The following is a 13515-nucleotide window of genomic DNA, read 5'->3' as shown; positions in this document are numbered from 1 at the left end:
ACCAGATGTCCTGATTTTATAGGGACAGTGCCGATATTTGGGGCTTTTTCTTATATAGGTGCCTATTACTCCCACCCCCATCCCCATTTTTCACACTTGCTATCTGGACACCCTATTTTACCCCCTACTTTCTATACCCACATTGCCCACTCTGGGCAGGAGAAATAGTACAGGGGCCAGGCCCTCAGGATAAATTTTAAAAGCCATTACAATCTACCTCATTTTTAGGGTGACTGGAGCTAAGTTCCCTCTAAGCTGTGCGGCCATGCAGCAGGCTATCAAGGGCCACGCAGGTAGGGAGAGGTGCCTCTCCCCTGGCACCGGAGCTGCCCCGGTGGGGAGAGGTGCTCTCCCTCGGGCTGCTGAGGTGAGAGAGTGTTGGGGGGAGTCCTCTCTCTCCACCACAGCCCTGGGGCAGCCTGCACTCCAAACCCCTCAACCCTGGCCTCACCCCAGAGCCCTCACCCCCCCACCCCAATCCTCTGCCCTAGCCCTGAGCCCCCTTCCGCACCCCAAGCCCCTCATCCCTGGCCCCACCCCAGAGCCCACACCCCCAGAGCCCTCACCCCTCCACACCCCAATACTCTGCCCTAGCCCTGAACCCCCTCCCACACTCTGAACCCTTCAGCCCCACCCCCACCACACATCACCTCCATATTGGTGCACATGGTGCAAATTCATTCCACACATGGATGTAAAAAAATTAGAGGGAACATTGGACCGGAGGTAGGCGTGCGTGTGAGTCTCATGCCACCACTTCTGTCCTATTACATCCTAGATGCCAGTGCAGTTAGTCGGCATTCCTCAGCATCCTTCCATTGTACAGTACTTTACTGTAATAACCCCCAAACACTGCAGTATCACTAATGTAAGATGTAATCCTTACTGATGTCATGTTCTCTTATCTCACTTAAGCAATCCTAAAGCATCCACCAACTTCAGCGGGAACAAGATCAGAGCTAATATCAAATAACCAAACCAAATGAGTTCATGAGCACCATTACAAACCTGCCCTGTAATCACAAGTGTTTGCTGGATATTCACAAAAGCTAGTTTTATAAGATTATCTTTGATCTGAGTGGCCTCGGATACTGCAACCAAATGCATTAATAAGCAGTGTTTATGCCATAATTAATTGAAAAGTTCATTGCTAGCAATATGGAGACATGTATGTATGCACCATTTGTTAATCTTGAGTTGCATCTGGATGCATTATATACCTCGATGTGCTTATTATTACCCCATACATGTTATCACAACCCTCGATCAGTTCCCCAGGTGAAAATGCACCACGGATTCCATGTGCTCCTAGTTTGCAGGGGCTGAACAGAGTTTATGTGCTGGGCCTCTAGGCACACATCCCAGGTACAGACACCCTTCTTGGCAGTCCAATTGCCTAGACCTTGAAACTAGTGCTCTTGCCCCAAGCCTCCCTAGTAGCTGCTACACCTTCACAGAGTTCCACCCAAGCTGTGGACCCTCTGGTTTACAGTTTCCCTCTTCAGAGGCTACATGACAGTAAAAACAAGTAATACAATGACTTTGCAAAGGAATGTCTAAACACACATATAATTTACTCTTAGACAGCAAAAGAGCCATACAGGTCTACGGAAAAACAACAAAACCTGCACATAAATCCCTGCCTCAGTTTCTCCAACAGCCATGTGGGATTTAGTTAGTCTCTCTTCCGGGGATTCAGGATTTATCTTCTCCTCCTTCTCAGCCATGTCTGCGTCTGGTCCTAGTCTTCTCCCCTTTCTAAAATGGCCAACGAGAGCACCTCCCTTTTATAAATTTCCAATCCTCCCACACCCCCTGCCTTTGCCCTTGTCAGATGACTCTCCTCAGCGGTTACAAGCTCACTTTGTTGAATGGTTGCATGGGAGGCTGCTAGCTCATTGTCTTATGATGCTTGTATTTGAATGGGGGACACTCCAGGTTAATGAACCTTGATAGCTATGCATTCTTAGCCTTCTGCTAGGCACAAGAATCTCTCTAGACACCTCCCTGAAGGTTTCAGCAGAAGATGGATGGTAAAAGGCAAAAAAATTGACAGAGTACACACACTTACAATCAAAATGGCATTCACAAAACAAAATGAGTTTGTAGTTTGATACAGATACATATAGACATATGCAGATCAGTCACAGGCATTTATACTGGTAAACATATACTCTATACTTCAGAGTGTACTTAAAAGGGAAAGGAGGAGATGTGAACAAAGGTCATGTTATAGATGGAGAAGGGTATTTACCACAACTAAAAGTGGTCATCATATTACCAGGATTCATGTATTTGCAAGTATAAACATTTTTAAATGTTGGAAAAGCTCTCTAATTCCCAATGCACTAAAATAGTTCTACTTCTCTTATCAATATTGCTGGAACTATATCAGTTCCTAAGGTATTCTGAATATCCTGAGACATACATTGGTGGTAAGATGGCAGCAAAACTAACTGTCATCTCTGTAAATATACATTCCAGAAGTGGCTAGAGGTTACTTAAATATTTTAGGCCACCTTTGTTAAACATTAAGCTTGATGATCGAGATCTTGATGAAGCTATGGTTTTATCAAATTAACAAGGCTAAACTTTGAGCAGAGATTATCACCCTCAAAAAACAACTCAAAAGGAAATTAATAAAAAAAAGTTGGGTTACAAGTCACAAACACAAAAAAGAAAGAAATCTAAATTTAATTCTGACACACAAAGTCGTTAATTTGTTGTGCTACTGATATTACAGTCCAGGGTTTTACATACAATGTCTAAAATCCTGACCCCAGTGAAACCAATGGCAACTCTGCCCATGTATGTTGCATAACCAAAGTATAACTGACTAAGTCAAAATGCATCAAACTTTATGTTTGAATTCCTGGTTCTTGCTAGCTTGTGTCACAACTTAATGTTATTTAAACTTTGTGTGTGTGTATGAAAGATCGAGATCAATAGTGCAAAGTACTAAATTCCCTAAAGTAAATACTTTCCCACCACAGGTTAGAAATGTAAACCAACTATTCATATGGAAGGTTAGCAATTACTGGTACAGTCGAGTCTAACAAAAATAGGGTCTGATAGTCAGAGAAGTTCTTTTGGAGAATTCATAATACAGTTTAAAAGGTTGTATTCGCATTCAAAATGTCAAAATTATTCTGCCTTCACATGGAAGAAAGGATCAATTTCTTTAAAGTCCAGAACACTGGGCCATATTCAAAGGCAATTTAAATGATGGTGTAAGTCATACGAGGTATGCAAGTAGGTTGAAGAACTGTTGTAAGTGGATGTAAGAGGTAAAGTAATGTAGGTTGCACTGATACAGTATTCAGTGGGTGTGTAAAATGAAGGGGCAGAAGGCAGGAAAAGCCTTTATCTTATACCATCCTGTTAGTTGCTATTACTGCTATAGCCCCATCCCTTCTGGCCTTTTCACCTATGTGCTACATTCGTTTTGCACCCCTTGGGTCAGATCCTGCGCTTGCCCCTTATGTGAGTCCATTACATTGGTGGGGAGAGCATACTGATCTTTCTCCCGCTCTTGCACAGCGAACATAAGAGCCAGGCAGAATCACGGGAGGAAGCCAGCTGCACCTAATACAAATCACAGCAGCAGATGTACAGGCAGTGTGCCTGGGAATTCTGGAAGGGATGTCTCCCAGGGCTCCCTCTGGGGCACTGCAGCTCCACCACCGCCCAAGGGCTCAGCCTAAATGGAACACTTGAGTCCCCACTGAATACCAAACTGGTGCAAATTTGGCCCACTGTCAAATTTAGCATTTTTCCCCATTAGTAGCCTACAGTCTGCTTTTATAAAGTACATTTACGTACCTGAAACAAGATACAAAATGGCCCTGTACAGCACATTCCATTGTTGTTACTCATTAAATCCTTACTGCATCCTCTATGTTGTTCAGGTTTGTAGGGTGATAAGGTTTCATTAGACACAAGAGATTCACTGGATGACACTAGCATTTAAAGCCCTGACAGGAAACTTGAGACATCTTTGAAAAATGCCTGATGCCAATACAAGAGGAAGAGCTAAATTCTCTGTGTAGAAAACACAAAAAGAAATGTACAACTACATGCTTGGTTAACAGAAGCCTCAGAATTAGGTGCCAAATGCATTAGTAAGATTTGTGTATGTTCGGGCACTGGTAAATGGTACACTAAATATGATTTCCTATAAGGGTTCTCACTCTCTGTGATATTAATAAGGAGATGTTTTCATAGTACTTTTCTCCTGACTCTACTCATTTACAATGGTGTAAGTTAGGAAAAACTCCACTCATCACTGGTTTGAATTAGTTAAGCAAGATAATAATCTTACATAGCAAAAAGTCGGTCTCTCTAACACCAGCATACTATTTGCATCTGTGCCCAATCATCACTCTTTTGTTCCCCAGAGTTGACATCTCTGTTCTCCTTGTCTAATGGTTTGTATCTAGTAGATTGAGGGCCCATTTATTTTCTCCCTAACACATGGCGCCGAGGATTCAACACTATTAATAAATATGCTGTACATGGTGCCATTCCTCTAATTCAAACAGCCTAATACCAGCAATTTAAATTAAGTGCCTGATGCACATCTGATGGAAGTTCCTACCTATTTATAGTTGGCAAATGATAGTGGCCCATTAAAAAAGGAATCCTTTGATCCTGGGTAAAAGTTTAGAATCTGAAGTTGAACACAAACCTCTTGCTCACAACCAGTTAAGAATTCATTTCAGGTGCAGGAAGGCTGGGAAACTATCCCTTTTAAGAGAAAAATCTATTCACATTACAATAGCATTCACTGGATTGAATGATAAATTTAGCAGAATAGATAGACAATATTAAACTAAGTTATACAACATATACAATTCTTTTGGATGGCAAGCCCTTACCCAATAACAAAAACAGAAGCTTTCCATTGACAGTCAATAGAACTAAGCACCCTAGGTGTTTTTGGAAATCCCACCCGTTCTGATTTAAAAAGTCTCTTCGTACAATTGTGCAGAAAATTAGCTAGTGGGAGAAAGAAAGATTTTTTTCTTCAAAATAAAGGGAGAAATTTAAAGGGTTATTTAAAAACATTAAAAAGAGAAAGAACTTCATGGAAAAACACATTTACGTATTCCTATCCTTTAAAGCCCAACTTTGATATACCAATATCCCAGATAAGTTAAAAAATGTGAAAGGAATATAGCTTTTTGGGTTGGAAAATGTGGCATGCGTGTGTTTTTTAAAGTAGATCATGCAAGTTGCTTTGTTTGTTGCTGCTTTTGCTTTGTTTGTCTGGGTTATTTTATTATATTTTATTTTCATAATGTTCAGGCCCAAAAGAAAGAGTAGATAGTGTTGGAGCAGATATTAGTGATGGGAATCTAGCAAAGATGCAGTGAATTCTGAAGATGGTTAGAGGGAAGAGACTGAGGATTCTTGGACCTCAGGAACAAGGGAGGCTGTTGCAATCGTATGGGTTAACTAGAAAAGAAGCACAGAATCATGAGTGGGAAAACCCCACCAAAGGTGTAGTTGGCAGAATGTAGGGGAGAAGAAGAAGAAAAGGAGGAAGTGAAAACTGAGATATAAGCAGTGCTGGGGAGAGCTCTGGAAGTGAGGACAAAGTTTAAATGTGATTTGGGAAGAGTCCAGTGAAGGGATTATAATGTGTGTGTTTGGTGAGAGAGAGGAAATTACACTGTCAGAGTGACAGGACAGGAAGATTATTTCAGCTGAGCATGTTGGATACACTTCAGAAAAGAGGCGGGAAAGAGGAGACAGAACATGAGATAAGGAAGGTACATGGAGTACAGACAGAGCAGGAGGGTTGCATTTTAGAAGTCATGTAGAGGAGGAAGGGAAACTGCATTTGGTTACAGTGTGAATGTGGGAGGAGAAGGACAAGGAGAAACTGAGATTACTCCAAAGGCTGTGAGCTGAGTGGCAGGCAGAGATAGAGAGGGAACCATGAATTTGTCATTTGTTATAGAGAACAAGGGGAACAGAGATAGGGGAGGGTTTAGGAAGGAATCATGGGAAGCTTACTTTTGACATGTTTAGTTTAGGAAAGTGATGGGATATCCAAGAAGAAATGTTAGAGAGGCCACTGGAGATTCAAGACTGGACAGGACAAAGCAGTTGATTTGTGAGTAATCTGTAATCATGGTCAGTGGCAGATTAGCCACTTGCCCAATAGGGCCTGTGCCCAGGGGTCCCAGCCAATTGGGGCACCCCTGCGCCCTGACCTGCTCCGTCTGCCTGGCACTCCCTGGCAGGAGTGCTGGGCGGGCGGAGCAGAGCAAGCCCCTGCACCCCGACCCCTCTCCCTGTCAGCAGTGCCGGGGTTGTGGGGGGTGGGAGGGAAGACTACAGGCGGAAGGGTGGGGAGGAGCCCCCACTTGCTCTGGCCCAGGACTCCACAAAACCGTAATCCACCCCTGATCACGGTAGCTAAAGCCATGTGAATGAGGTCACCTAGGGAGGGGGTCTATTGGAAGAGAAGTAGTGAACCAAGGACAGAGCCCTGAGATCTCACCTGAAGAGAAGGATGTTGAATGAAAACGGCGGGAAGAGCCAGGACAATGGAGTCGCTGAAGCTAATGCTTATTTAAGTGCTCTTTGTACAGTGACTACAGTGCCAGGTTAAATGAGTGTTACAGAGCAATATACCGAGTAGTTGTGCCTTCCTGTATCTGGGGTTTTAAATAGAGAACTGATTAGTGCAGTGCCTCAACAGCAATACAATTCACACCCTCAAACACAATCTATTACTCTCTCTTCCTGATTAGTAGCCAGTGTAAATTTAAAACAAAATCCCCAAAGTAAAAGAATACACATAAAAGACCAAAGTGCTGTTTCAGCCACCTCCCTGCCCCTATGGAAGATCCAGGTTTCTGAGAAACCAGCAACAAGCAGAGAGACATTCTCCACCTGTAGTGTTCATTTTTTTCTGCTTGAGTAATCTAATTTGGGGACTCCCTTCCTCTCTTTCAGCAGCAGATTATTAGAAATACAGGAAAACATTATAAAAGGCTTGTAGAGCAGAAAATACCATGTCCTCTCACTCTTGTTCCGTCACTTTACAAAATGTGGCTTGGATGTTAAAGTACAGTAGTCTCAGCTCTGTCTCTGATGTACTTTATGTTTTGGAAAAGTAGATTGGAAAATCAGCGATTTAATGCTCAGTCCGCACTGCCTTTATATTCCCTTATTCTTGATGACATAGACACCTGTCTAGTGCTAGGCTAGGCTATACTGAAAATATATACATTTAAAAAAAAAAAAACCACAAGAACAAGATGATGCAGTGACCTCATTCTGAATGGTTCTTTGCATTTCAGTAGCTCCATTGGGTTTTGCACTTGGAAAAGGCTGAATTTCCCTCTGGCACCAAGCTTTTAAGACTTTTTTTTAAAATATAAATAAAGAGCCATTCTTTATCTTGAAGCTAGTGAGTACACTTGAGTTTGCAGTGAAGAGGAAGCCAACAGGAGAAAGGACAATAAGCTTATAGGGGTCTGTTTGCCTAAATTTACCAAAGCAGCAATATACTTTATGGCAGGACCACAAATATAATCATTCCTTTAGTATATTGTACTAACATGGGACGTAAATACTCTGGTATTTTCTAGATGTGCAGTTCAGCTTGGATGTTAAAATGAAAGCATGACGTTACTTTCCACACTTAAAGTAAGAGCAGCACAGGGAAATATTTTTCCTATTTAGCAGATTCAAAAGTTACCTTCTCCTTATATAAAAAGCAGTCACATACCAAAAGATGCAACTTTTGGAGGGAGAGTCTATCAGAACAAGGAGGTAATATCAAGGATGCAGATATTTTAATTAAAAAGTAACTATTGTAAAAGGTGACAACATTGCTTTAGTATCAGAGGGGTAGCCGTGTTAGTCTGAGTCTGTAAAAAGCAACAGAGGGTCCTGTGGCACCATTTGTTTCACAACATGATAGCCTACCTCTCATACAGCAAACTACTGCAAATCCACAATTATGATCAATGCAGGAACATTTTAAAATTTAAAAGTAAGTTAAAAATGACATTCAATTAAAATTATGCGAGATGAACCAGAATATTGCACTAACAGAAAAGGAATTACTTCAGTAAGAAGCATTTTATAATAGATAGCTTCAGTCCTCATGTATTAAGCCAGCGAATATGGAACAGAGAAATGTGAATTGATACATGGGCTACAGCAAATAGAACAGAAATCTATTTTATGTAATACTTCCTGACTTACAGTTTTCCAGACACATTAGTCAAGGCCATAATTCAGGAAACAGTTTCAATTACAATTTTAAAAAGTCTTAAAGGGACACTGTCAACTCTCATTCTTGTGAGATCCAAAAATTTTAATATAGATAGAACCTTACAGTTCATGCCCATGATGTTTTAAAAACATTCTTTTCAAGTGTAGTTCTCTCTGGCTTTATCCACACTAGGAAACAGGAGTTTAGTTTGACCAGTGCTGACCATGGTTTGTCCTTGTTAACATTTACAGCAGGGGTGGGCAAACTACGGCCTGCGAGCTGTTATAAGCTGGCCTGTGAGCCGCACCACGTGGTTCAGCCCCACTCTGGCGCTCCAGCTGGGGCACTGGGTCGGGCGCCACACCACGCGGCTTGGCCCCGCTCCGGCCGGGGCGCTGGGTTGGGGGCCGCACCACGCGGCTCCCGAAAGCCGTAGCATGGTCCCACTCCGGCTCTTATGCGCTCCAATGGGAGCTGCAGGGGCGGTGCCTATCAATGGGGCAGCGTGCAGAGCCACCTGGCCATGCCTCCGCGTAGGAGCTGGAGAAGGGACATGCCACTGCTTCCAGGAGTCGCTTGAGGTAAGCGCCACTCGGAGCCTGCACCCCCTGAGCCTCTCCCCACCTCCCAACCCCAGCCCCTCCCAATCTCCAAACCTTTCTATCCTAGCCCGGAACACCCTCCTGAACCCCAAACCTCTCATCACCAGCCCCACCGTGGAGCCCGCACCCCCAGCCGGAACCTGCACCCCTTCCGCACCCCTGCCCCAGCCCTGATCCCCTTCCTGACCTCTGAACCCCTTGGTCCCAGCCCAGAGCATCCTCCTACACCCCAAACGCTTCATCCCCAGCCCCACCCCAGAGCCCGCACCCCCTCCTGCACCCCAACCCTAATTTTGTGAGCATTCATGGCCTGCCATACAATTTCTATTCCCCGATGTGGCCCTCGGGCCAAAAAGTTTGCCCACCCCTGATTTACAGCTAAGCCAATTGCTGAAACTGTGCACATGGTCTCTCACAGTATATATATTGCACCCGTCAGTGAAGTTTGTGTGGGTCACACAGCCAGTGAATGCATGCAAGCTTTATACGCAGGGATCCTAGTTTTCCATGATAAAAACCCCAAAATTCTCGGATTAAAAAAAAAAAAAAACACACATAAAAATCCATGTTTTCCACGATTAAAATGAAATGCTGAACTTTAGTTCCATAGCCACACTATATATAAGTATCAGTTGAACACATTTAATTGATATATTTGCAATTTTTAAGCAAGTTCAAAGCCTACCAGTGCCATCAATCATTATAATAAAATAAAATTAATAGAACTGCAATTTGTATTTGTCTACCTTCAAACGTAATTTACAGCCTTGCTGCATAGAGTACAGAACAGCACATTACCATCAATGTGAAATTAGTCCTTGCCAAACTCACTGGCACAGTCTTTAGGGGTGATTTTTAAAGTTTTTGGCACCTTTTCATAACTTTAATTACTCACGTCTGGAGGCTGAAGTGAAATTTGAGATGCATTAAAACACAAACCTCTATAGGCTGTTGAGTAACCTCTATACGCCGGAAGCACTTAGCCTCTCTGTGCCTCAGCTCCCCATCTGTGAAATGGGGATAACAGCACTGCTCTGCTGCACAGGGTGCTGTGAGGATAAATACATTGAAGGTTGTGAGGCACTCAGATACTGTGGTGATGGGTAGGGTTACCATACGTCCGGATTTCCCCGGACATGTCCGGCTTTTTGGTCCCCAAATCCCCATCCGGGGGGAATTGCCAAAAAGCCGGACATGTCCGGGGAAATAGGGAGGCTAGGCTCTCCGAATGTGTGTGTGTGGGGGGGCCGCCCGCTGTGACATCATCTCGGTGCGATACTCGGCTCCTGCCCGGGGCATGCTAGGGGCTGTAGTCCGGCCGGGCCTCGTGCTCCAGGGAGAGCCGGGAGAAGGGAGTGGCTGAGAAATACAACTCCCAGCGGCCCCTGCGACGTGACCAACCTGCTCCTGTGAGGCAGCAAGCCTTCGGGGGAGGGGGAGCGCGGGCCCCTGTCCTTTGGGTGTGGGGTGTCTCTGGGTGCCGTTCAGCAGCCAGCGCCGGGCTGGGGGGCGCCCCCGGGGGGGTTGCGGTACCACCTGGCAGCTCGCTGCGGGAGCCGGCACTGTCCGGATTTGCGTCCCTCTGGGGCTGGAGCTGCGCCTCCGGCCCCGGGCACCAGGCCCGGGCGCAAGCTGGAGAGTCCGGGGTGGCTGGCGAGCCTGGGGAATGAGAGGAGCCGCTAGTCGGGTTGAGCTGCCTGGAGAATGTTGTTGGGGTATGTCTGCGGGGCAGGATCCCGCCCTTCCCCCCTCCCGTGTTGCTGTTTACTTTCCTGAATGGAACTGGTGAAAATCCATCGGGCTGCTGCGTGCCCTGTGAGCCCTGTCCACAAACCATGACCCAGGGGAAACGTTACCCAGGTCTTGCACCTTCATATCTTGTGAGGCGAGGCAAAGGTCAGGCTCCTAGTCACGCACCCCACTCGTGATACACAGCCATAAAAATACTTTATGCTTGTAGAGCTCCTTCAGCGTGAGCATCACAAAGCGCTAAGTGGAAAATCATAAATAGGTGGAAACAGATCCAGTGTAAGGCCTTGGTGGCGCATGAAACTTCTCTCATTTTAACAGTACCAGTATAATGAAAGTGGGACAACTTCCTGGCATGGACTTGGTATCAAAGTGCTTGTACCAGTATAGAATTACATCCACACTTGGGATTGTACTGGGATAACTAAATTGGTTTTAAAAAAACTATACCCCTAACCAAAATAGTTACCCTGGCACAAAATCTGTGTGTAGAGCAGGCCTTAGTGACTTGCTCAGGGTCACCGAATGAGGCAGTGATATAGTTAGAAATGCAGTGCCAGAAGTCCTGTACACTAACAGCTGTCCTTAATTTTTAGCAAAATAGCTACTATTTTTTCCATTCTCTTCATCCAAAAATCTGCAATTCAGTGTATTTCAACTATATTAAGGCTCTCCGAATTTGTGTGTGTGTGTGTGGGGGGGGGGGGTCGCCCGCTGTGACATCATCTCGGTGCAAGTTGTTAGTTTTGCTGCAGCCACTCGCACTCGGGGTCCCCCGAGCGTCTTTTGCCGGAGCGCTACCGGCTTCATGGTTTGCAAGTTACTGTACCAAATAACTAAACCAGAGAACTGTATTTAAGCGGTGAATGTGCTTTGACACAAATACTAAATAGAACCATGGTTACTACCTGGCCCTAGTGGAATCCCTTCTCCTTGACCATCATGATGCTATTCCTACCTCACCATTATTCCTAATAATCAATATTAATTTTCACTGCATTCTCCATGGTTTAGATTTATTTTCTTGTTTAGAATAAGGTCCCAATCTTAACTGCTTATTTGTAGCATTACCACCATCATCATCATTACTATTTGTATTACCATGGATTCTTAAATAAAAACATCTCATATAGATAACCATGTCTCCCTCACTAGCAGCTTGTTTTGCTCACAGACTTTTCTCTGTTTCACCCTCACTTTGTAGGTTTTACAAACATTTTACAGTTTATGAAGCACTTAGCAACCCCCAACCAAGAACAGAGCGGGAGGGAGAAGGGGGAATGTGGGGTGCTCAGAGGAGGGGGCAGAGTTGGGGCAGGGACTTTGGGGAAGGGGTTGGAATGGGGGTGGGGAGGGGGCAGAGTTGGAGCGGGGCCAGGGATGGGGAAGGGGCAGAGTTGGGGCAGGGCCGGGGCCCCCGTGGAGTGGTCCTCTTTTTTCAGTGTTGAAATATGGTAACCCTAGTGATGGGGGCCATAAAAATACCTAACAGAGATGTTATTATTTCATGGGCGCTCATTAAGAGGTGCAGAGATACCTGGTTTACTTAGCAAATACTTTCAGAAAGTATATACAGTTAAAAGCTGCTTCAAGGATATGACAAACAGCGCTTAACCACATACTTAGAGCTCACTCAACTATTTTGTTACGAAGCTAGCCCCTCTTTTAAATTTAGGAAATTGTTCACAAACCGATACAATTTTCTTTCAATATTTGTGCGAGGCCAGTGGATTCACAACTACTTTACACTGATCCTTTGGCCATTCCCTAAGCATTTTTTTAAATTTTACCCCCAGGAATTTGGTAACTCAACTTTTTCAGTTTTACCAGTCCTTCCACCTTCCCCTTCCCTAAAAAAAGCAAACAAAAAATAAAAAGACCTACCTGGAGCTAACAAGCAAATCAGCCAAACACATACACTCAATGAACAGCAGAGAATTTCTTTATAAATACAGACCCTTCCCGTAGGTAGCACATATAATTAGTGACAATAGCAAATGCAAGACCACAACTGTATCATGGCTAGGTACAGTTAGATCAATGGAAAAGTCTACATGGTGGTTATTACGCAAACAACTTTGTAATAGAGTAAATGAAAGTGCCTCATTTTAACAGAATCAAGCGTGTAACAGCTCCATTATATAATCTAAAATTCATAACCCAAAATGCTTACCTCCCTTTAAAACAGTCTCACTTTGCCATTGGTATTGGAAAGCTAGTTTTTATACTCATACATATGATAATTTACCAAAACCAACAAAGCAATGCTGAGATATAGCTTTCTATATCTAGAGAGAGAACCGAGACAGCACATTAAGAGACCCACAGTAAGCAATAGAACTTATGCATGTGCTCACAGACAAGTCAAGTTATGCAGTGATTTTATGTCCTCTCTGGACTAGACCAAGATCACAAACTCATTTCATTGGGATCCAAGCTGGATATGAAGGCAGGTCTTTATGGTTCAAAATGCAGTGTTTGAACTCACTGTTCTATAGCTAGCCCCAAATTTAAACCATATTCTGTGTGTTTCATTCTAAACAAAACTCAGCTTGGTTCACTAATTTATTTGTCACATAATTTATGCATATAGAATTTTGCTGTCATTTATTGTGGAATATTCTGTTCTGTGCATCTGAATTTGTTAATCTAGCATTAACAAAACATCATGGGAAGATCAAATGCACACTGTGTTGGTGTATCAAGAACTTATGTAACGGCAAACCAGAATAAAGGTCACCAGCAAAGACTCTAATAATTCCCAGCTGAGAAAAATAGGACTTTGCCACAGGTTTTACAGTAAACATATAGGCCACCCAACCTACTACCCGAGGAAATCAAATATTTCAACAAGGAGTGAGCAATGCATTTCATTCTTGCATTAAAGGAAACCCACTGAACAAAAGTTATACGACATCACTAAGA

The 13515-nt window shown here is 43.8% G+C and overlaps 1 protein-coding gene across 1 annotated transcript in view; it reads right to left on the bottom strand.

Annotated features, from left to right (window-relative positions):
- The window catches only part of CPQ (carboxypeptidase Q), a 293090-nt gene that overhangs the window by 89020 nt on the left and 190555 nt on the right, over positions 1-13515 (bottom strand). Inside the window, exons 7-8 of the mRNA XM_026659134.2 lie at positions 10475-10491; positions 538-583 (exon numbers count right to left, since the gene is read on the bottom strand). Coding sequence (XP_026514919.1) covers positions 538-583; positions 10475-10491 — 63 coding nt within the window. The remainder of the gene's footprint in view (positions 1-537; positions 584-10474; positions 10492-13515) is intronic.

Source organism: Terrapene carolina, unplaced genomic scaffold (assembly GCF_002925995.2).
Source record: "Terrapene carolina triunguis isolate 2854851 unplaced genomic scaffold, T_m_triunguis-2.0 Scaffold58, whole genome shotgun sequence".
Lineage (NCBI taxonomy): Eukaryota > Metazoa > Chordata > Testudines > Emydidae > Terrapene > Terrapene triunguis.
The sequence above is the reverse complement of the archived record's forward strand: the minus strand, read 5'-3'. Positions and strand labels throughout refer to the sequence as shown.